Source organism: Pseudopodoces humilis, chromosome 1 (assembly GCF_049639895.1).
Source record: "Pseudopodoces humilis isolate 2021_Gansu_Grassland_sample_001 chromosome 1, ASM4963989v1, whole genome shotgun sequence".
NCBI lineage: Eukaryota > Metazoa > Chordata > Aves > Passeriformes > Paridae > Pseudopodoces > Pseudopodoces humilis.
In genome coordinates, this window is record NC_142200.1 from 84,591,047 (window position 1) to 84,614,149 (window position 23,103).

The following is a 23,103-nucleotide window of genomic DNA, read 5'->3' on the forward strand; positions in this document are numbered from 1 at the left end:
TTACTGTAGAAGGACTGGGAACATTTGAAGACCCGTGTTAGCTTCTGGCACAGAAAAAGCAGCTTGACGAGTTCAGTTTTACTCTGTGTGCAGCCTTTGCTCTTTTTTTGCATGCAAGTTTTTGTAGCCTCCCTGTGTTTTAAAATTACACATGTGGTATGTGTAAGTCCCAGCTCTTGCAGGATTATTCAGTCACTTTGGGGGTTTCGTAGTATAACGATGTCATATAAGTACTTGGGGGAAACATATCTCTGAGAACTACAAGTGGGACAACTGGTAGCACTACACCATCTGAAGATCTCCTGAATGACTCCTGTATTGGCAAGCTGAAAGTTTGGTTTCTGTTACTCCTCAGAACCACAAACCTTTTTCCCTTCTGCTTTTCCCATCATTCACACAGTCATCTTTGCTACAACTTTACAGTGTTTCTAAAATTGCTTTGTAACATAGACTGACACATTTAAGTTGTAAAAAAATAAAAAATAAAATTAATAGGTCATGTAAACTGGAATTTAATGAATAATTTTGTTATATATTTCTCTGGTAGAAAGTACCAGAGAAGTGGAGAGTCCAGAATTGGAAGTTGCTATTTTAGTTTCTGTCAGCCATTGTGATAGTTGATGGCTGAAACTGTCCTTCATTTTTATGTCTTAAGTCTTCCCATCCATTTTTCTTTAGAGCAATGCTGGGGCTTTGTTAGTGGCAGGTAGAATTCCAGAATTCAGTCTTTGGTATTAAGAATAGAGTGGGAGTGGAATGCATTTATGTTGTAACAGAATAATAACATTTTCCTCAGAGAAATTGCAAGGGCTTATTGAGACTTTCTTTAACACATTTCTGTCAGAAGCAGTAGAAAGGCATTGTATTTGTGCTTCAATATGCTAAATAAGAGGTATTTTAGACTTAAGAATGTTATGTTTCACTTGATTAGCCTAATAGTTGCAACCTACAGTTACATGGTGCATTAGCTTTCAGTGCTGTATAATAGGACTGGCAGCATGGTGTCCCAAAAACTGTAATTGCGTGGGCTGCTGAACAGTTGTAGAGAAAGCTGCACAAAAATTCTATTCTAGACAGAATTTTTTCATTTTGAAATGAATTTCACAACAAATTCACAGTTGGATGCCACTGCTTGTATTACCAGTGAATCATACTCCAGAAAAGTAATACTTTGCTTCAGCAAAGCCTGCCACAAACAGTACAGTGATATAAATCAGAAATTGGATATTTTTTAATTGTAACTTTTCAAAATATAGTACAGTTACTAACTATGCCTGCAGGTCCTGACATTCCAATATGTTTGGCTTTGTCTCCACATCCAAAAATCAAATCCTTCACAAATAAGACAAAAGAAAGGGCTGGGGGGAAATACCCTTTTTACTTATGTTCTATTTGTGGTAGGAAACTGGCCCCCCCAGCAGCAATGACTGTCATAAAACCACATATTTCATAGCTTAGAGCAAACCTTTACACACTGACCTTTTATTTCCAGCCTAACTTCACTGATGGTCAGTTCACTTACTCTTTTCTTTCTTTCTTGTGCCTGTGTTGCCCTTCACCTTGCATAGCTCTCCCTTCTTTCCCTGTCTGGTTCCATTAATTGGAATTTTAGAGTGTTGTTGCATGTTCTTTCTGTCTTTGGCTTGTTTAGCTTACCAAGACAAGGTCTTTCAGGTTATTAAATGCTGCAATTAAGGCAACTGCAGTTTCATATACATAGACTGTGTCTACACTGCATAGCTTTGCACAGTTTGTGCTGAATTATTTGCTCTTAAATTGTAAAACCTGTCGAAGAAACTGAGGAAATATTTGTGCTGGTACTGAGCTCACTGATCCTGCAGTTATTGCAGGACTGAGCCTGCTATGAAAGGTCAGGAACACCTAATTATTTCTTGCAATCCCAGTAGTCCTAATCTCCTTTGAGTTCTTAGCTCACTCATTTGTCCTTGTGTGTGGTACAAGGATGGAAGATAAAATATGTCTGCTTATGCCCTTTCACTGAGGTTTAAGTTAATAATTTTATCACACTACTGGGATAGGCTAACAATATGTGATACTGAGCTACTCTCACTTAATTTTTACCACAGCTTCCATCTCCATTCCATTTACTGAATTCATTCTGAGTGAAACACAAATAAGTGTTTCACCTTAGCTGAGAACCATCAGACAGTGGTGTTCAACACCTGCCATTAATGTTGCTGATATTAGTATTTCATGCTTTTAGAAATTAACAGTACGTAGTACTTAGCAACTTAGTTATAACAGTGATGGCAACTTGGGAACTAACTCTTCATGACATACGTTATGATGGAGAGTTTCTGCAGATATAGAGATAGGCAACTTTTACTGGCACAGTCAAAAGCTGTTTAATTTGGGTGCTTACAGCAGCAGACAGAATTAGCAGCTCCTACCCTGAGCCAAGTTGCATGAATGCATGAGAAGAGACATGCTGCCTCGGGGGTTTAGGTGGGATAGGTGGGAAATGAGGATTCTTCCTTGGAACCACATCACCTTTTACACACCCCACTTCAGTCTCTATCCAATGTAGCTTTTCACTCACCTCCTTGATAACACTTCTTCCCAGCTCAGCCTGCTGGCCACCTCTGCAGAAGACACACGTGCCCGCTATGGCAGCCCCCTCTCTGTGCTTTCCTTACGGCTCCCCAGCAGTAGCAGGGTTTGAGTGAGATACATCATTAGGGAACACTCGGTTGGGCCAAAGAAATGCTGTTTAGGTTACAAATGAAATTTTGATTGACTGAGGAACGTGCCATGGCAGTGCTCAGGTATCCCTAGAGAAGGGAGGCTGTCAAAGTCTGAATCTTGTGCAGCATTTGTGCAAAAGTAAAATCACAGTTCCCACATGAAAGATCCTGCTGTCGCAAGATGAGGCTGGTAGGCAGACAAAAGCTGAATACCATATAGGTTTGCAGACCAAAAGCAACGCTTTGCACCCTGAGGTTTAACTGCAGACCAGCTCCCAAATTCACGCTGTACCTCTTGATGTGATCAGTGTCTGGTCAAGTTGTATTTGCTTCTGGGGTGTGATACAAAGTGTGCAGAGGACATAAACAGGGTCAGAATGAAGTAAAATAAGGGAAACAGTAGAAGAGGAAAAGGAAGGGGGTGTTACATTTCCACATATACCTGTGATCTTTTGGTGTGGTTCAAGTACTGGTGTGTAACATTCTTGCTTTGTTTTGCAAGGTTACGGGGCAGGAGAAAGAAAGTCAGTTTCATAAAATTTCTAGTGTTGCTTTATTCTTCCCTCACTTCTTTGCTAAGATGAAAGAAATTTTAAGTTTGCAACCTGGTATACAATACTGTTTGACTTCTCTTTGGGTTAATTTAAATGGAAAAAAACTACTGAGATTTTTAAGAGGAAGAATAAAGGTAAAGAGAAAAGGCACTAGAGATGTTTTGGAATATGTGGAGAAAGGCTTGTGTTTTTCTAACTTCCAGGCTGCATCCCACTGGACATCCTAAATGTTTGCTCCTGACAGTCCTGTCATCCTTGTGTCCTGCTTTTATAAAATTTTTATCCATAATTGTCTAACAAAGAAAAAGTGTCACCTTTTTAGATCTTGAGGCAAGTTGTGTGATCAATGGTTAAAGATATGAGCATGACTGAGGTGGCAGTAGAGAGATGCTACTCTTCTCACAGAACAGCTCATTTTTATGATCTCTGGTAACCCCTTTTTTGTAGCAGGACTAAGTTTCTGCATCAGTGTTATCTGAGGAAAGGTGGAGCAAGTAAGATGAACTGATTAAAAGTTCACTTTGTAATTTTTATAGCATTAGCCTTAATCACACTGTGATCTCTGAGCTGTGTGGTCTCACCAGTCTTTGTCGATGATTCTTGTATTTTACTGTCAATTGAATTTATTGAAGGGAGGGATGGGGTCATTGCACTTTCTCTAATTAATGGTAGACTAATCAAAATCAGAAGTTGAGGTCATGTGGATCACTAACCCTCTCTCATTACTTAGTTTGTACTTCCAGCATTTATACATAATAAGTTGAATGCTTTCTAATTTTTCTTTGCCTACAAAGTGAGGTGGCCATAAAAATAAGTGAGGCAATTTTAGATTTTTGCCTTATTTAAATCTTAGACAGCTGGAGTACAGGCTGGAAAAGTTACAGAATTACAGCAGCAGAGAGTACTAAGAGCTTGTACTAACTCAAGCACACATTGCTGGATGTTCTTCTGCTTAGAATTCACTTGTTAGTGTAAATTGACAAGCATTTCATAAGCTTGGCAAGAAAATGCTTATTTGACTTCTCCACCTTCCCCAAAAGGAAATTTCTACTAAGGCATGACATCTCCTATAAACTGCCATGAGTAATATATTCTGAACCACTTTCAGTTAAACAAGAGACCTTGCTATTCCTATCTATAATAATTCACAGATAGAGAAGCTGATAAAGTAGTAAGATCTTGAAGACTGTTATACAAACAAAACCTCGTCTTTGTTCTTTAGAACTTATCAAACTGTGGTGTATGTTCTGTGCCATGGTGTGTGTATTCTAGCAAAACATCCAGAATGTATTTTTTAATAATGCTAGTTTTTTATTAAATTGCAGAATTGGTGAAGTTATGTTGCTAGAGAAGAATACTGAAACAGGAACCTACTGGCTTTTTTTAACCTTCTGCTGTAAGGAAATGTGCCTTTCTCCATTTGATTTGAAAAAGGAAATAGACTGGTGGTGTGGCTATGGAACTTTCTCTTTCTGCCTCTGATTGCAAAAGCAGTAGTAAAAAATGAAAATAAAAAGTACTGTATTGAACAGCAGAATATTATGGTGTTGTTGAGACAACAAAATGAAAGTAATTATTTTGTTTCTTTTGTTTCAGGTGTCAGAAACTACTTGAAAGAAGCATTAGTGAATATCATTGCTGTGCATGCAGAGGTGAGGAGAAGCTTCAGATTGTATCATGCTTATATTCATATGATTTCAGTGTACTTTTCCTGGTAAATCCTGGCTTTCACCAGGGTTTTTCACCCTTTTATCGAAGTGTCTTCATTATAGGTGTGTTTTAGAGTAGGTTTAGCCAACCTGTTACGCAACTGATAACTTTTTTTATGGGTAGAAGGAAATTATTAGTTCCTGTTTATCCTCTCTAACACCCCATTACACCTTTTTGTCTCCATTATCTGATAAAGAGGAAAGCCAAATTCTAAAGTTAAATTCTCCCTTTCCATGCAGATAATGTATAGATATATAGCTAGTTATGATGCTCTCTTTCTCTGATTATCTTTATTTTCCACAACATCTGTGAATTAACTTCTGTTTCACCTTGAAAGAAGTGTTCAACACATGCCACTCAGAGTGAAAAGCCAATATATGCTAGTCTTCTACATACAATGGAAATAGAAAAGCTAAATCAAGTTTTATAGTCTTTGCACAGCACAAATACTGCTTGAAATACCTAAGTAGGTAATGGCTACCTAGGCTAGGGAGTACAAGTTAAAACATTGCTTATAACATCATAAGATCAGAGGGGCTGCAGTTATTTAGCCTTTTGGGATTATTTGCAGGAATTTTCTATGGTTCTTTAAGTTAAAGCCTGCATTTTACATAATCACTCCTTCTCATCATCAAGAGTGTTAACAGATTACTGTTGCTCTTGGTAGAAGCAGTAGCAGTAATACTACTCTTACCTTCCAAAATACCACAAGTATGGCTACTCTTTTCCCTGTAATTAAACTATAATGAGATTCATTTGAGGCTTTTACTTATCTTACTCCTTTTTAAATTACAAGGATTCATATAAACTAAAATATTTTCAGGAACTTCAAATTTTATTTGCAGTATTTTTGATACTATTTCAGTGTTAAATTATAGCAGAAGAACTTTCACACAAGCGTTGTGATTTTACCAAATGCTTCCAAATGAGGGAATAAGAAACACTAAAAACATATACCAACGTGACAACAATTTTTAATATTGTTTTTCAGTGTAGTGGAAATTGATTAAAATGTAAATTAGAAGTTGTGCTTTAAAAAATTCAAAGGCATTTGTGGCTTATTGAGCTAGGCTTGTAAGCATGCATACTTGTTAAAATGCTGCAGCAGAAAGGTGCACTGCTGTGCTCTCTTCATTCAGACCAATACTGATTCTGGACTAAGTAGCATTGCCTCATAAATTTCTAGATGTAAAATATTACAGAAATATGGAAACATGTATCAAGCCAAAACTCCCATTTCCACTGGTGAAATTCTCTTAAGCTGGGTCAGGTTTAAGTTTAGTTAGCAAGACAGCAAGTTTCTGTAGTTTGAAACAGCAAAAATTAACATGTAGATGAATAGCAAGGATAGACTGAAATGGAAGGAAAATTGTTTCTCTACCTTCAAATTCAAATTTAGCTGAAATCAAAATAAGGGCTCCTTATTGCAAATTTGTGATGATTCACCTGTGCTGAGAATTATTTTTCCAGGATTCTGTAAACTAACTTCAAGAGTGCTTATTGCAGGCAGAAATATTCTCTTCTCAGTAGATCCTTGGGCATGTTCCTGGTATGTTTGTGTTGAATTGGTCAGCAATGTTTGGTGCTGAGTAAGATGACCCCTTTCCAGCACTGGTAACAGCTGGTAGCTGACATTTATGGGATCAGTGTACTTGGCAGGTGGTGCAGACCTGCCTTTTGGAATGGTCAGCCTTTATGGGATGCCTGCTACACAGCTCTTTATTGAAATCACTGAAAACTCTGTAGAAATCTTTCTTTCTTTGTGTTTTTTTCCCCTTGCTTATTCTTACATGTATGTATTAATATCTTCTGTGAGTTACTAAATTTCCATGTCAGACATGGGATCTAAACTTTGCGTAAAAGCAAAGGTATTCCAGCAAAACAATCTACTACTTAATTCTTTAGATTATTTCAAAGCTGAAATTGGGGAAGTGTTTCAAAATTTTATACATTTCATTTTCCTTCTTGTACCACTCCAGTCACATACTTCAGCTCACATGCAACACCACTCCGGCTTCTTGTGTCATCTTCTCTCCCAGCCCTGTGCAGTTTAATGCAGCTTTATCATCACCTTTAAGCTTTGACACAAGTTTGGTCTGTCTAACCTATAATCTCACTTCCTCCTATGTTCCAACCTCTTGGCCTGCATTTTCCCAAATTCTCTATAAAAAAAAATCATACTTTCTTTTTTTTAAATCCCCAACAATTTCTCACTTCTGTAAAGCTCCCTTTAAGGAAGATTGGTCTCCTCATACCTTGCTTCAAGCATAGATTTAATAATTTTGTATTGCTGTTACTATTCTGAATATGCCACTTTTTACAAGTTATACAAACAAGTGGTTAAAAAGATGGTCTTGACGCATGGGAAAACCAGTAAGGGTTAATTCTTTTTGCCAGGGAACTAATAAATGGCAGCAGAAGCAGAGTCTAAATGAAAATCCATTGACACCCTCATACTCACACAGGCTGTTAAATGTTTATCTCTGCCATAGAGTATAATGACACTAGCCATTCAACACTGGTCAAATATAAAGGAGTCTAAAAGAAATAGCAAAATACATGGGTAAAAAGCGGCTGAATGTGTAACTGTGTCAGTCAGACACACAACTCTGAATTAAAGGTGCTATCTACAAGACAGCGGTCTATCTACAGCCTCATGACTACCTGCATCCATCAGCCAAAAGCACATATTTTGAAGTTTAGCTGCCTTTTGGTATAGCAAGGTTATCACAAATCACATAGCCAAATTTGCTATTAACAGAGGGGATTGGTCCAAGTGCAGGGCAAGCATCAAAAGATATCCTTCATATTCTAGTTTCTTTTGAATTTTTTGTATATTGGTAAAAATGAAGGAGCCCTTTCGGTCAAAGAGGTTTATGTTTCTTATTGAAATGTTAGTATTGAAAATATTTCTATTAATGCAGGTGTTGTGCTTATGGTTCTTCTTTCATAAAACCTAGGTGTTTACCATTTCCAAAGACTTAGTTCCTCGGGTAATGTCAAGGGTTGTAGAAGCAGTCTCTGAAGAACTGAGTCGACTGATGCAGTGTGTTTCATCCTTCAGCAAAAATGGAGCTTTGCAGGTACCTGAATACTTCATACTGTCAAACATCTGAATCTAGAAAACTGAGAATAACAGACAGAGATATAATCTGGGTATTTTTTTGATTTATTGTAGCAGTGAAAGCAAGGAGATAAAACGGATTAGTTTACAACCTATTTCAGATTTATGGATGAATACTCTTCGGGATACTGATTCTTGGGTTTGATTATATTTTTGGGTTATCTTTGTATTAGACAGCATTAAAAGGCTACCTGTATCTTATGAGATAAAAAGCATCGGAACGGTATCTCTTTGAAATGTTGTCGAATACTTTCTTTGGCCTGACATAAAAAAATCACTTTAAAAGAAAAAAACAATGTAGTAATATTTTGAGATTTAAAAATCCCTAAAACAAGATGCAGTAAGATCTTATAAGACATTTCAGGACTAGTCGTTTGTTATACTCTCTCTACAATACCATGTTGTTGTAACTTGGGCAGAATAGCTTTGTTGTCTTTATTTACAGCTGGATTGGTAGTTGTACTTGCTGTTGGGTAAGCTTTAAAGGATGCTAAGAAAAACACCTTTTTTTAAAAAATCCCTCTGAGTCAGATTGCTATGGCTGTAACAGAAAAAGAGCAAACTCCCTGTTTGCATTGTACGTGACAGCATTCTTGCATTATGATGGGAAAATAATTATCCAGTTGTAAGCCTTATTTTCAAATTGCTGCTAGTAATGGCATTGGACAGAGAATTAGTATAGGAAGATCACAGCCAAGTAGGATTGACTCTGTATTTAAACCAAATCCATGAATAACAACAAAGCTATGCCCTTTTGTCTGATTAAACAACCCACTGTAGGGACTTGCTGCCAAAACCCATAATTGAAAGTCTTTTCTCTCCTTACTGTAAGTTTGTCATTCATGGTCATTTTCTGTTCCTCTGAACATGGAAAATCCTCTCTGACAGACACCAGCAGTGTGAGAGTCGTGCAAGCCTTGTGAGGTTGAACAAAAAAATTCTCATTCAAGCCTCGCTTTGTATTCCCACATCCCACGACCTACAGTTTTGCAGGGCTCACCCTTCTACCAGGTGAACTTAGGCTGTGGTCCTCAAGAATGGGATACTGGTACCTCCTAAAATGTAGAAGAGACTCTAGAATCTCAGGGATAGGACTTCAAAGTCCACATCTCTTGAGCTTGGAGCACTATGCAAAAAGAGGTAAAATGTTCTGTGTCGAGGAAAGCATTTCTTATAAAATTTGGGGTGGCTATGTTATATTTTGTGCCAGAAAGTTCTGGCTCTGAAAAAGCATCAATTTTAGCTGTCTTCCTACCTAGAGGAGGGATGAGGGAGATACCTTAAAGCCAAAGGCTTTCATTAGAAGTGGAATTACTTTTCTGTGTTGCATTGTTGAAAGTTTTGTTTTGGAAGGTTAATGACATTGGTTATGTCTAAATGTAGATCAGTTACTGTAATGTCTAACTGGATTAAATTTCATCTTTATGCTTAAAAGAACAGAATGTAAATTTTTATGAAGTTCACTTTGTATTTTTAAATGAAATTACTTAATGATCTCTTGCAGAATGTTTCTATTTCATATAAAAGTTACAATGATAATGATTGCTTTTCAAATACCAAAGGATGATCTATGAAGTTTGTTTAATCTGTGAGTTCAGTCTTCTCCACAGTTTACCTAAGTGAAAATTAATACCTGGGCACACAGTACAGCGCAGAAGTAAAATCCCCAAGCTCTTGTGCCCACCAGGTGACAAAAAAGAAACAAAGTACAATCATTCTACTTCCTCAACTGATGGGAAAAAAAAAATACAGAAGAACCAAGCATAGAATGTGTATTGACAGATTTTTGTACTTTTGTGTTTCTTTCTTCCCTGGCTAAGCAGTGCTGTGAGAGGTTAAGCTCACTATATTTCATTTAAAAAAGAAAAAAAAAAGTTTCATCCTTCTGTCTTTCTATCACAGTACAGAAAAGGTGAAACAGAATTGAAGATTTATTACTGTTACCAAGAGACAAACCAGTGTTTTTTGACTATTACGCAGTGACTGTGTAAACAGTTTGACTTGAATCAGAAGTATGAAATTGTTCCTTTGAGCAGTATCCTGACAGAGCAGCGTGGCAACAAAGAATACAGGAAATAAACTGTTAAAGCCAAGGCTTCTTACAAGGGCAGTGTGAAATAGTATTTGCTTCTCAAGAAGGTGAAGCTTTGGGATACTTGTATACATTTGGTGAAAGGACGTTGTGTCATTGTTTCAATATTTGTGTTTCTGTCTTTAGGCAAAACTTGAAATCTGCGCATTGAGGGATACCGTGGCCATATACCTAACACCTGAAAGCAAGTAAGATGTGCTGTAATGTCACTTTCAGCAGTGTAATGGAATCCTTGGTAAACATGCAAAAACACAAAATGTAAATTCAGAATAAAGGAATTTTGCTTCAGATAGAATATGCAATCTACTATGTAAATGTACAAAAAACAGATGCCTATTAAGATTTCATCAGTTGGAAGAAAATAGTTACTTTTTTTTGTTGTTTTTTACTTGGACTTTTAGACACAAACTAATATTTGCCACCAAAAACAGATTGTAGAACTTCTTAACAGCTATACAGCTGGTGAGGATAATTATGCTAAAGCTAGACACAAGCAGATCTTGATGAGTTTTATCCAGTTTTTCACAGCAGTCTCATAAAGCATAAAACAAATAACCTGCCAGATGCATCAGAGAGCCTACAGATCCAGATACTGGTAGGGTCCCCTTATAGGGATATGTAGAATTAAGGCTCTCCAGAGGCTTATATAATACCCTGCTCCTTCTCCACACACCTAATCAGAGAAAGGGAATTCAGCTTCACACTGTCTCCTAGAATCAATGCCTTCAAAAGGCTTTCACCAATTTATCATTTCTCACTGAGGCAAGACCAAAAATAAATAGTGTGGGGGACACTCACATAAATATAAAGGGAGAAAGAAAAGCATTAGTACCATCAGTGGTTGATGGAGCCAAGGCATGTAAAAACAGGCTATGGTAACTGTCAGCAGTTTTGAGTAAAGTTGATTGACTGAAATTTCTAGGTGATTATAGTGGGGATTGGATATGGGCAGATTCGTTCATTATTTAAATTACCTTCACTTATTTTAAGATTGGCATTACATGTCCCTGCAGGTGACAATTTGGTCATCTTACCTAACCAACAGTTTTGTGCAGGTCTTACTGTGTCTTCATAGTCACACATAGTGTCCGCTGGTGTCACTGCATTCCAATTCAGAGTAGTCACTTCCCTGTTCTGAGTGTCTGATAGTGACAAAGACCTCTAAAAAAAAACTGCTTGGCACTGGTGCTCAGGTTGGATAAAATCAAAATTATATTGTCTGTAATAGGGCAAAGCACAGTGAACCCTGAAAGCTGGAGCTTCATAAAGGTTTTTTTTTATCCCTGGGCTTAGAAGTAGTTGCCACAAGTCACCATATTAATCTTTTGCTGGCAAGATTCTACCTCTCTGTGCAGGTCCTGCATTGTTCCCTCATTTCTGTTCCAGAGCAGGGTGGAAACCCCATCTTTGGAGTTAGTCAAAACTTGACTGGATAATCAACCAGAGAAACCTCCTCTAACCTTGAAATCAGCCCTACTTTGAGATCAGGGTTGGACCTAAATTCCCTTCCAACTAAATTATTCTATGAATGTTACCTCTATGCAAAGCCACTGTAGTACTCTTTGTAGGCACCCTTCTGTAAGGCAGAATGCAGTGGTCTGTCTACTAAGCACAGAGAGACAAAATCAGTGTTTTATCTGTTCTTCCTGTCACTTAGTTGTAGGCAGAAGGCAGGTTGGCCACTACCTGTTAATTTTTTAACAGTCCAGGATGTGACAGCTTTCAGTCAGCTGCTCATTTAACATTTGGTGTTGATGTATGATGTACATCCCATTGGGAATGTCAACATACCCGCTTGACCCCATGACTGTTTTATGTTCTGTTTGCACATGGATGTCAGGTTTCAGGTAAGTATTTTGTCAATTTGTTGAAAATAAGAATGGATAAAATATAGCATCTCTACATAGGATTTATAGAGAGAAACTGTAAATGCTGAGTCTTGTACTAGCAGAATATGAGTATTTTTGTTTTCTTTGCAGATCAAGCTTTAAGCAAGCTTTGGAAGCCTTGCCTCAGCTCTCAAGTGGAACTGACAGAAAGTGAGTACAATGCACCCTCTTGTTTCTTTTATTGTCTTTGGAGCCATTGCTTGTTACTCTTGTAAGAAAACTTTGTTATAAAAGGGTTAACTTTCACTGTATTTAACCCGTCTGAATTACAGAGCAGAAGCCTTTTTGGACAGAGTCAAGAATAAGCTCAGTCCTTGCCTTGTTCATGGCCTGTTAAATTACCAAGAAGAGCCAATGGCTTTGTGACATATCTAGCTTGCCCATCCTAGTCTTATCAGTTCACTGTAGCTTTTTATTTGTCTTGTAGTATCAGTCTATTTTAGCCTTCCTTATTAATCTTAAGGTTTCTCTGAGTTGCAATGTATTGTTTTACTGAATTTGGTAGCAATAAAAAAAATGGCCTAGAACAAAGTTCAGGTTTTTGCAAGCTGATATATGGGGAACTCATAAAACTGGCATGTTTCCTTTTAAAAATAAATAAGGAGGGTCCATGGCTCGCTCTTAACATCAGGAGGAGGAATTTTGGGCTCTTCCTTTTCCACCATAACAACCTTTGACAAACAGATTGCTTTGCTACATCCAGCCTGGTATTTGGTAGCCTATTTTACAACCACAGCTTAGTAAAGTAAAACTAGGACAGATTTGTAATGAGTAGAGTAATGTAAATATAGATGGTTTGAACTAGAGATTGGTTTCATTGTACTTTCCTGCATCAAATCAGATTGCACGTAACAGTCAGAATTTAGAATATTTCGTAGACACATAAATAGACTATTTGTGCAGCTGATGGTTCGTGGTCTGTGCCTTCTTCCAGATGTCTTCTGTCTATGTAGTCAAACCTACTCTTTGCTAGCCACAAGTCTCAAGATACCTCCTCCTCTTACTTAGCTCTTGTGCTTTATTAAAGTTAGAAATCAGTTTTGAGTAAGGAGAGATTTTTTAACTCAAATTTTCCAAAACACCTGTAGAATTTTTTCTTCACTTAGTCACAAGTATCTGAGCTTCATGAGACAAATGAGACTCAAGAACTACATCATTATTACATCTGCCTCAGTGTTCTGAGTCCCAGACAGAGCAGAACTTGTTCTGTTTCCCAGGTCACTGCATGGCAATTGTCATTGTTCCAGGCAGCTCGCTGCAATTGACATGTATTTGTGTAAAATAACGCATTTGTGCTCTGACTGAGACCTGCTTATGTGTGTTCATTCACAATCAGTACTGATTAATGCTAAATGATTAATTTAATCGTTAATGCTAAATGATTAATGTGGACATGATCATTTTCCAGGGGACCCGCTGAAGAAGCAGATACTGATTTTTTGGTTCAAGTTGCTATTCTTGGGCTAGTTTGTTTTTTTTTAAACACACAGTGTAATTTTTTATTTTTCTGTTACTGGCTATTCAGTAATGCAGCATGGCAAAAAGTTCGGGTGATACATGTCTGTCCTATATGGCTTTTTTTTTAAATAGGGCAGAAAGTTCAGAGATCACATTATTCCCTAGATTAAAAAGAAAATACCAGCCAAGACTGCAAAACAACTTAATGCATCTCCACTGTTACAGTCAATATTTTCTACAGCAGGCCCATCAACACCATTGCTCCTACACCTGTAGTTTGTGGATTATAATAAAATACTGTCCACTGCACCAACAACTTTCTTGACAGTTTGGTAGGTGTAAATTAGCTATTGTTATTCCCCCAAATGAACTCATACACAGTTTATGTATTAGGGAAAAAACAACATGATTGGGGTCAATTAATGTTTCTCCTAGAACAGTTGTACTATCTCATACTATCTTTCAGTCATGATACTTAAGAGAAATCTACAAATATCTTCCAAAGGCAAGGCTGAGAACTGAAATTTGCAATTCAGCTGCATAAGAAAAGCAGACAGTATACCTGAAGTCACAGACAGAATAATCAAAACTTGTGGTAACTGTTCCCTTTATAGAATCTCCTAAAGTTGTAACTGTTTTCCCTTTACAGGTTACTAGAAGAGCTGCTAAACAAATTCAAAAGCAGCATGCACTTGCAGCTGACCTGTTTTCAAGCATCTTCATCAGCCATGATGAAGACATAGACAACAACACAATGCAGACAAATATGCTTAAACATTGTACATTTTTTCTGGACTGCTTTAATTCCTTTGAACACTCTAAAAAAACCTAAAAATAATTCCACTGGAAAATAAATTGAGATACAGCTTTTTCAGTAATGTTATGGGATGTCCTGCTGAGTGAGACTTCAGTTCCTACATACTTCGATAAAATGGTTTTCTGTCTACTGTATATCACTCTGTGGGGGGAATTAAGTCAATTTTGTTTACATACACTTGTTCATGAAGAAATATTCATTGTAGTTCTGCAGTCTCAGTTTCACTTGTTAAAAATATATTGAAATGTATTTTTAGCAAATTTTTCAACCTAAATTTGAGTATTACTCATGTTGTTCAGTGTATCAATCTTAATTTCTAGGTGTATAGTGATACTGAAGTGACTGGAAGGCACAAATTCTATAAACTATCGAAAAGTATGTAATAGGCATTGCCCCCTAGAGCTGACAAATAAATGTCCAGATATCATATTAAGTACACTGCTTCTTTTGCATTTAAAAATGGTAACTTTTTTTCTGTTCTCATCGAAAGTTTTGGTGTTTGTAAGTCTGATTTCTTGGAGGCTTTTATAAGTCTGATTTCTTGGAGGCTTTTATTTTCTTACTTATTTTTAATTAAACATGTTGTTGCCTCTCATGTTTCTCCCTTCTATTTGAGTATCGATGGTAACCTTCACATCTGAATTAAGATCTACTTTCATTGGCAAGTAACAGAAAAGCCCTCTGAGTTTATAAGATTAGTAGAAAAAATGTCCAAGTAAAATATTCTTTAGTGTTACAGAGTAGAATAGTTAATAGCTTCTCATATAGTAAGAAGAAGCACAGTATATCATTTGTTTTGCTTCTTCCTTCTTACTCTTCTTGTCTTTTCTTGCTCTTACAGGTTTACTACTGCTGTCTTCCTCTTGTTAGTCAGTCCTCTTTTCACCACTAGTTATTGGATTTGTATGGGGGGAATAGGGATTCAGGAGAGAAGAGCAATTTTGTTGCTGTTGTTTTGGGGGGAACAAATGGGTTTAATTTTATAACTTATATCATGGCTTGGAATGAAACAATTCAGTAGTAATATATTCTTTCTGTAATTACAATCATTTGAGTAAATCATTTCAAGAATAGTGCATAGTTTTCAAACAATTTCTTAATGTCAGCTCAGTTATGTGCTTTAAAAATGCAGCGTGCAATTCCTATAATATGTAATTTTGGAGAAAGTTTGGTGCACCTGTAGTTACTTGTTAAAAAGTTTTGTGTAAGTAGCAGCAGCACGTTGAATGGAAGGTTGAGTCTTCAAATGTATGCTATTATCATTAAGCACCTGGAGCAATGTTGTTTTGTTAAGTGTTGTCCGTTCTACGGTAGTCATAGTCTCAACTGCTGGTATTAACTGAAATAGTCATCCAGTCGTGTAAAAGATTTCCCTTCAGAATAATAAAATATTAAGAAATATGGTCATAAGCTCTACTTGAATTCCTTGCTTTCCAAGAAATGTGATTTCTTTGAATTTTGCCAGTCTGCAATTTCTGTATTTGTATCAGACATGTTCTAAGTATTGAAAACCTATTCTGTTATCTGTACTATCTGCACATACATTCAGACATCTCTTTATTGTAAGGTCATTCTTTTACTCATCTTTTACTACAGCAGCCTGTTGCTTGTCTTTAAAACCTGAAGTCAGACTTTTGTGTAGGTGCTTCTCTGAAGTAACTTACGCTTCAGAACATCTCATCGATGGCAACGAGAATAATGTGGAATCCATCAAAATATTCCTTGACTTCCATCTGATATGAATAAATGTTCACAGTCAAGTCAGAGCACTGCATTTGAATAAATCCACTTTGTGGATTAAGGAAGTCAGCGAGCATCATGCAGCAACAGGAGGTATTGGAATCCCTTTGTGTGGAAGGGGTCTTGGGACTGCTGAGGCTTCATAGCCAATACACAGCAGGCTACAGTTCCTCTGAAAAGAAGATTACAAAAAACAAGAAGTGGTCAGTGTGGGCTTTGCAATAAAAAACTGTTAGAAGATACAATTAGGTTTAAGAAGTGTTGTTGTTGAAAGTGGGAAAATACAGGGAGACCACACCAGAATACACCATCAGTTACAGATTGCAGAGAGGAGATGCAGCAAGGAAATCAAAGTAACAGAAGTGAAAGGCTCTGACATTTAAAGTAAGGTAAATGCTGAAAACAGTACAGGGGAAAAATAAAGTGAATTATTACATGACCTTTGAACCTCTAGAAAAATCCAGAAAAAATGATACAAACTGGAAAAAAATTGTCATTGAAATAAAAACCTAGAGAGCTTTATTTCTTGCCTAAGTGAAAGATATAGCGAATAAAAAATATAGGCTATAAAATATATCCGACTAAATGTAAGTAAAGACATACAGGAAAATTCAACCATAATGTGCTGTGCTGAGATATTCAGCCTCTGGAGATGCTGAGGCATTCTTCTAGTATTGTATTTTGACATTTATTTTGAATAGTTCAAGAGGTAGGCAAAGAGGAAATAAAAAACAAATGCTGCATCAATGTAATTAGGGAACAACACAGGAAAAAAATATTTTAATCCCCCTGTAAAGTGATGGGAAAAATTACAGAAGTATAGGGAAAAGTCATTACATATCTGGGGGTTAACTTCATGGAATAGCTCAAGTAAGTAGTATGAAAGAATGAATGTTCCTTCCCACTCACAAAATGGTTTTTCTAATTGACATTCTTTAGAAATAATTTATGAAGTGTGTTCATAGTGTGTCAGTGTCCAAGTTAAATATCTTCCTATAGCTTTTTAAAAGCTACTTGGTTTATTAATATAGAAATAACCACAGTCCTGCTACCTGTGCTGAATTTTAAGGATAAGAATAGGCATGAGATGCCTGAGTATCGGGCAGGTTGTATTCTGTGTGCTAAACCCCTTGCATCTTTCCAGGACTCTGACCAGTTTAATTTCACTGTGTGGCAACAGAGAAGGAAATAAGAAGCAGTTGTGCTTTGCAGGGGACTTTTGGCTGCTCCATAACACATGACTGCTGGCCTTGTAAAACAAATCCAATCTCTCAATCTTTGCCAAAGCTATTTCATCTCCCTGAAGAGAGAGTACTTTGTGGTGAAGGTGAGATTTTTTGTTGTTGTTTTCTACCCAGGCAGCCTTTTGCCACCTAGAACCAAGGAAACCTTTCTGAAGCAATAGCATAATTTCTCTGCTGTATTGTTAAGTAGCAAGATGCAGATCAAATAGGCCTATGAAAACCAGTGTAACACTGTACAGAACATGAAGCTGGAAAAAAAATAAAAATTCTTGCTTGTTCTGATTCTACTTTAGTTAAAAATGCTTTCATGTATGTTCAGAGGAAAAAAATAGTAATTTATTGTTGATATAAAGGCAGAGGTAATGGCAATATTTTAAAAAATCATGATAGAAGAATTTCATGGAGCTCTTTGGCTGCTGAGCCTGACAAGCAAAAAATTCCTCACCTGCAAAAGTGTAATACTTAGCTAAGCAACGCCCTAGGAAATTTATCACAAAAGTATTCACAAACTCAACTCCTTTTTAAATTTGAATGTATTGAAATTCAACTCCTTTTTAATGTTGAAGGTACTGATAGACATTTTCTGTTTCTAATCTGAGAGAAGGTAGAAGATTGCAGTTTCCTAGATACAGTTTTGGCCCCATGAAGAAGGAAGCTTCAAGAATCTTTTGCCATGGTTACCATGATCATCAAAGACAGTCCTGCATAGGGTTGCCAGACCACATTTAAGTCAACTCCAGACAACAGCTTTGTTTTTCTTTTTTTGTTACTCTTAGCTTTGTTTTTCCTGAGGATATTAAATATTGATTTTATCAAAGGATGCAAATACTGATCTTTGTATCCAAACGGATTTCTGGACTCAGTAGAAATGAGGGGCTTTACATGTTTTACACACTATATACATAACTGCTATTTTGCTCTTACCATTGTATAGTATCTATAACAACTAAAAAGAAAATATCTTCAGCATCATCAGACCACATTGAAGCTGAAAATTGAATGCAGTGCCCCTGCTGAAGCCTGAGATTCAGAATTCACACCCAGGTCTTTAACCTTGTAAAGCTTTGGCTCTCTGGATCTGATTGATGAGGTGCATCTTATCCAGGGATAGGAGAGACCCCTGAGGATACCTAGCATCTGCAGTCTGTTTCTGGTTCCTAGGAACTGTAGTTCCTGCACAGCATTTAAAATTTTAGCATCACTCTGGAGTTAGTAATAGACTCTGACTGCTGTCGAAAAAAGCCACAGCACGTGTATTATTTTAACTAGTAGGATGCAAATATGATTTGAATTAGTCAGGCTTCCAGATAGATTGAGATATTTGGGAATTTGCTAAACATGATGATAGACTTCAAATGGGACTTCGGTCCTTTGGCATTTCTGGTCTAGCTGTGTAACTAGGGCAGTTCTGGGTGACTACCCATATCAGAAGATAAAAATAATTGTAACTTGTAAATTCCTTTAAAAGATTTTTAGGTGAGAATTTGGTGTGTTTACCATTCAGAGGTAAAAGCATCCTTAGTTACATTCCAGCCTGTCCGTGTAGTGATAAAGAGATGGTTCAATTTACCTGCCATAGCCTCATTAGGAGTTCTCCTGTTTATCAAACATTAGTACAAATTGTGCACACATGAAGTTGGCCATAGCTAGAAATGCTTCTGAAGTGCTGACACAAGACACTTTGCTTTTTTTAGCATTCTTAAAGAGAGCCATAAAAAGGTTAATTATAGGCAAAAATAATTTTGCACAAGCTGTGTTACATGTTAAGAGTATTTTGGCTTCATGTGGTTGACAGTCTGTTTTCTGACTTAGCATCACTTACTAGAGTTTTTTTGGCATGAAATGAAAGGCAAAACTGGGAGTAACAGGGAACACAGTTTCATAAGGGAACACGATAGCCATTTCTGTCTTCACCTTTTTTAAGTTCTGTTTTTATATAGTGCTGTCAAGGGTTAAAGAGGAGATATGTGTAATTCAGTTCCATTTCTCTTGTGCTGCTTTGAGCTGCAGAGATCTAAAAGCTTGTCTTTAATGAAGGTATTAAGAGTGTGTACAAAATAGTATATTTATTTCAGAACAAGGTGTTTATCATGTACATTATATACTCCTTTCAGTATTACGTGACAACCCAAGGGGGCTTTCCTTTGGAGAATCACCACTGCAACCTTGAAGTCTTTTAAAACAATGTGCCTTGGTGAGTGACTTAAATGCCACAGTTTGTGACATTTTTCACTGCATGGATCAGCTTTTGGAACATCAGTGCCGACAGATCTGCTGCAGGACTTTTTGGGGAGCAAATGGGGGGACTGGGTGGGCTTCTTTGTTGTACTTAATTGCTTCTAGTCTGAACATCCCAAAAGACAGCTGTATTCCTTGCACACCCCTACTATTTAAAGGCTTGTAGTAGGTTTTGTACAACTCTTCTGCAAGCAGCCCTCCTTGAGCTCAAGGCCAAGTAAGGGAAATCTTCAGCCAAATTCCTTTTGAATTGGAAAATTTAAACAACTTGAGGAAAAAGGAGTAAGACAATGGAAAGTGGAATCCAGCCTTATTTGTAACAGATGCTATTAACACATGCTTAGTTTTACAGCCTCTTCTGGCAGTCTTTCACCTCTTTCTTCTGAAAAAACTTCTAATATTAAAAGTTCATTGCCAGTCCCAGGCAAAAGTGCACAAACACAATGGGCTGATGGTCTCAATATAGCTCATGAAAATACAAGTTAAGGATTAAGACTTATCTTTGCCTTAATTCCTGAAATGGGGTGCAGGTAGGGGAAAGGAAAGCTTTGCTGCGTGCTTCCGTGCTTTGATGACACCTGTGTGGTGAACTTACTGCAGTTCTGATGTGACTGCAGATAACCAGGGGGCTCAGCAGAGACTCAAACCTGAAGCCCAGTGTACCCAGTTATTTCTGTATACACAGTGATCTAGAAACAACCAGGAGAGCCTTCATTTTGGTGGCACAGGGTTTCATGCTGCAGTACTAATGCAACAACATTTTTGCAGCCACAGATTCTGCTTTGACCAAGTGGAGCACATGCCTTGCTTTTCTTGGTTCATAAGCAGATTTTTAGCACAGAATGTCAAATCAGATAATTTATAAAGTAAAATTAGCAAAATGAGACAGTTCTTCTCACTGCTCATTACTCATTTTTTCTGATAAATTTCACTCATTTTAACTAGATTGTACTTCTGCTCACAGAGGGGCTTCCCGTTCCAGCTTATCTTTTTAGATATTCAGCAGATAATTGAAATTCAAAATGTTAACGGTGCTACTTATTTTTAGAACCTGATATAAATACAGGCAGACATACGTTTGAAAATAAGTTAGGAGAGACCAGAGAGCTCTGAACCATTTGAGTAAAAAATGTTGGTAGACACCTGTTCTAGCTCTCTCTGGTACAGCCTGTACAGGAAAGGGTATCTCCATCGCTGTCTCTTCAGACATCTCCACCTACTCATGCTGGAGAACAGGAGAATATATCTTGGTGCAGAAGGTGAGATGATTCTTTGTGTAATTAAAAGTGCTATAAAACTGAATAGAATGAACCCCAGCAAAAAAAATCTGTCTCATGAGAATAAAACCTACTCTACATTTTGAAATTTCCAAAATGAGCAGCACAACTGTACTAGTTCCAATATAATCTCTGAGGAAGACATCTCTTGAAGGCATGTTTTATCCTTGTTCTGCAGTGCTGCCCAGGTTGACCTTTTTGGGTCTTTATTTAAGTGTTGAGTCAAACAGGAAAACTGATTTCTAGCTCATGTAGTGAGTGACAGCTTTACAAACTCAGGTGATTCATGGATTAGTTAATGGGCAAAATATACAATTTTTGTTAGGGTCCCATATGTGTGAATGTTGAAACTCTTTCTAAACTCTGATAAACTCCACTCTCTGAGGACCCTGTGTCTCAGTGCCAATACATTCTGTGTGTATGTGGTTTTCTGCTCCTGAGAGTACCCATTGCACAGACCCACCTGAGTTGTGTTGATCCATGCTTCAGTCCAGCCTCCTGAATGTACTTGGGTACCCACCCCATATCAAATCAAAACTTGTGTGTCAACTTTTCCAGTACCAATCCCAGTGGTTTTTGCACCCAGCGTCACAAACAGATTTTGACACTTAAGATGGCATGTAGGCTGCTGTATGTTGCACTATGGTAGGGAGTCCCAATTCCCATGGTTTAAGCTGTGCAGGAAGGAACTGGTGGACAAAAAGCTCCAGGAATGTTCAGTCACAGCCCAGAAGCCAACCATGTTCTGGGCTGTACCCAAAGCAGCATGGCCAGCAGGTCAAGGGAGGGAATTCTGCCACTCCTGCTCTGCTCTGCTCTGCTCTGCTCTGCTCTGCTCTGCTCTGCTCTGCTCTGCTCTGCTCTGCTGAGACCCCACCTGTAGTGCTGCACCCAGCTCTGGGGCCCTCAACACAAGACATGGACCTGTTAGAGCAAATCCAGTGGAGGACCACAAAGATGATCAGAGGGCTCCTCTGAGAGCACCTCTCCTGTGAAGACTCAGTTGGGGTTGTTCAGCCTGGGGGAAAGAAGGCTCTGGGGACACCATCTAGGACCTTGCAGTAAGTACCTCAAGGGGGCCTACAAGAGAGCTGGACATTTTACAAGGATGTAGTGGTAGGACAAAGGGGGTTAGGCTTAAAAATTAATGAGGAGAGGTTTAGATTAGATATTAGGAAGAAAGTCTTTACTGTGAGGGTGGTTAAACACTGGAAGAGGTTACCCAGAGAGGTTTTGGATGCTCCATCCCTGGAAGTGTTCAAGGCCAGATTGAATGGGGCTTTGACCAACCTGGTCTAGTGAAAACTGTCCCTGACCATGGCAGGGAGGCTGGAAGTAAATGAGGCCTAAGGTCTCTTGCAGCCTAAACATTCTATGATTGAGTCCATGAATTCAAGATTCCTTTGGTCAGTGAGAATTGAGGACAGGTGAAGATTAACATTTCAGTTTTGAAGACTGATGAAGTGTTACAACTAAGGATTGTTTAAATATGAACTTCTGAATTCTTCCAACTAGTGTAGGTCCCTCTTCATGAAGCTTATGTACTTTTGAGACACACTTGTGCTTTTCTTATGGTGTTCAGAGTGGATTCTGCTGTGGAACTGAGGAACTGCAAAGCTGGAAACAGCACTTCAGTGCACGGCTCTGAGGAGTGTGAGGCTGCTGCATTGCTACCCTGACCAAGTGCTCCACCTTTGCCTCAAATTCATCATATGTTGCATTAGATCACAGAGCAGATGATTGCCAAACACCAGGAAGAGGGTAGGGACAAAAAATGCATGGTCTAGAGCTGGATGGGTCAATAGCAGCCCTGCTTGAGGTGGGATAAAGTGCCCGAGGTTTCCCTCCTGATGTGAGATCAGCCTTGGTGCCTCCCTTGTGGCCACATGCATTGATGCAAGAGCAGAGACATGAACCTGAATTCCTCCTGGAGCAGAGTCTGGGTGGCTCATACGACAAGCCACACTTGCTGCTACAGTGAAGGCAGCAGTGCTCTCACTCTCTGCCACCCTCACACCCAATCTATGAACATGCTGAAAACCCAATTTACAAATCCAATGTAGCTTCTTGTGACACTCTCTGACGCCTTTGATCTCTGACTCCGAGTGCAATTTGCAGAGAGGAACACCAGAACTTGTGAAAGCCAACAGACACCTCCCATTGGCTTTGACAACCCCCAAATTGTGTGCCTGGCACTGGCTGTCTTTAACAGCAGCCCTGTCCCACCAGGTGTGCCACCATGTCCCCAGGAGAGG

General features: G+C 38.1%; 1 protein-coding gene across 2 annotated transcripts in view; it reads left to right on the plus strand.

Annotated features, from left to right (window-relative positions):
* EXOC2 (exocyst complex component 2) overlaps positions 1-15,871 on the plus strand; it is a 125,572-nt gene extending 109,701 nt beyond the window's left edge. Inside the window, exons 24-28 of one of the 2 annotated variants that reach the window (XM_005526452.3) lie at positions 4,856-4,911; positions 7,930-8,052; positions 10,312-10,373; positions 12,165-12,224; positions 14,182-15,870. In XM_005526452.3, the coding sequence (XP_005526509.1) occupies positions 4,856-4,911; positions 7,930-8,052; positions 10,312-10,373; positions 12,165-12,224; positions 14,182-14,275 (395 nt within the window). In that variant the 3' untranslated portion in view covers positions 14,276-15,870. Of the gene's footprint in view, positions 1-4,855; positions 4,912-7,929; positions 8,053-10,311; positions 10,374-12,164; positions 12,225-14,181 lie in introns of both variants that reach the window. The other variant, XM_088063939.1, reaches the window with a different exon arrangement.
* The last annotated feature ends 7,232 nt before the right edge of the window (positions 15,872-23,103 follow it).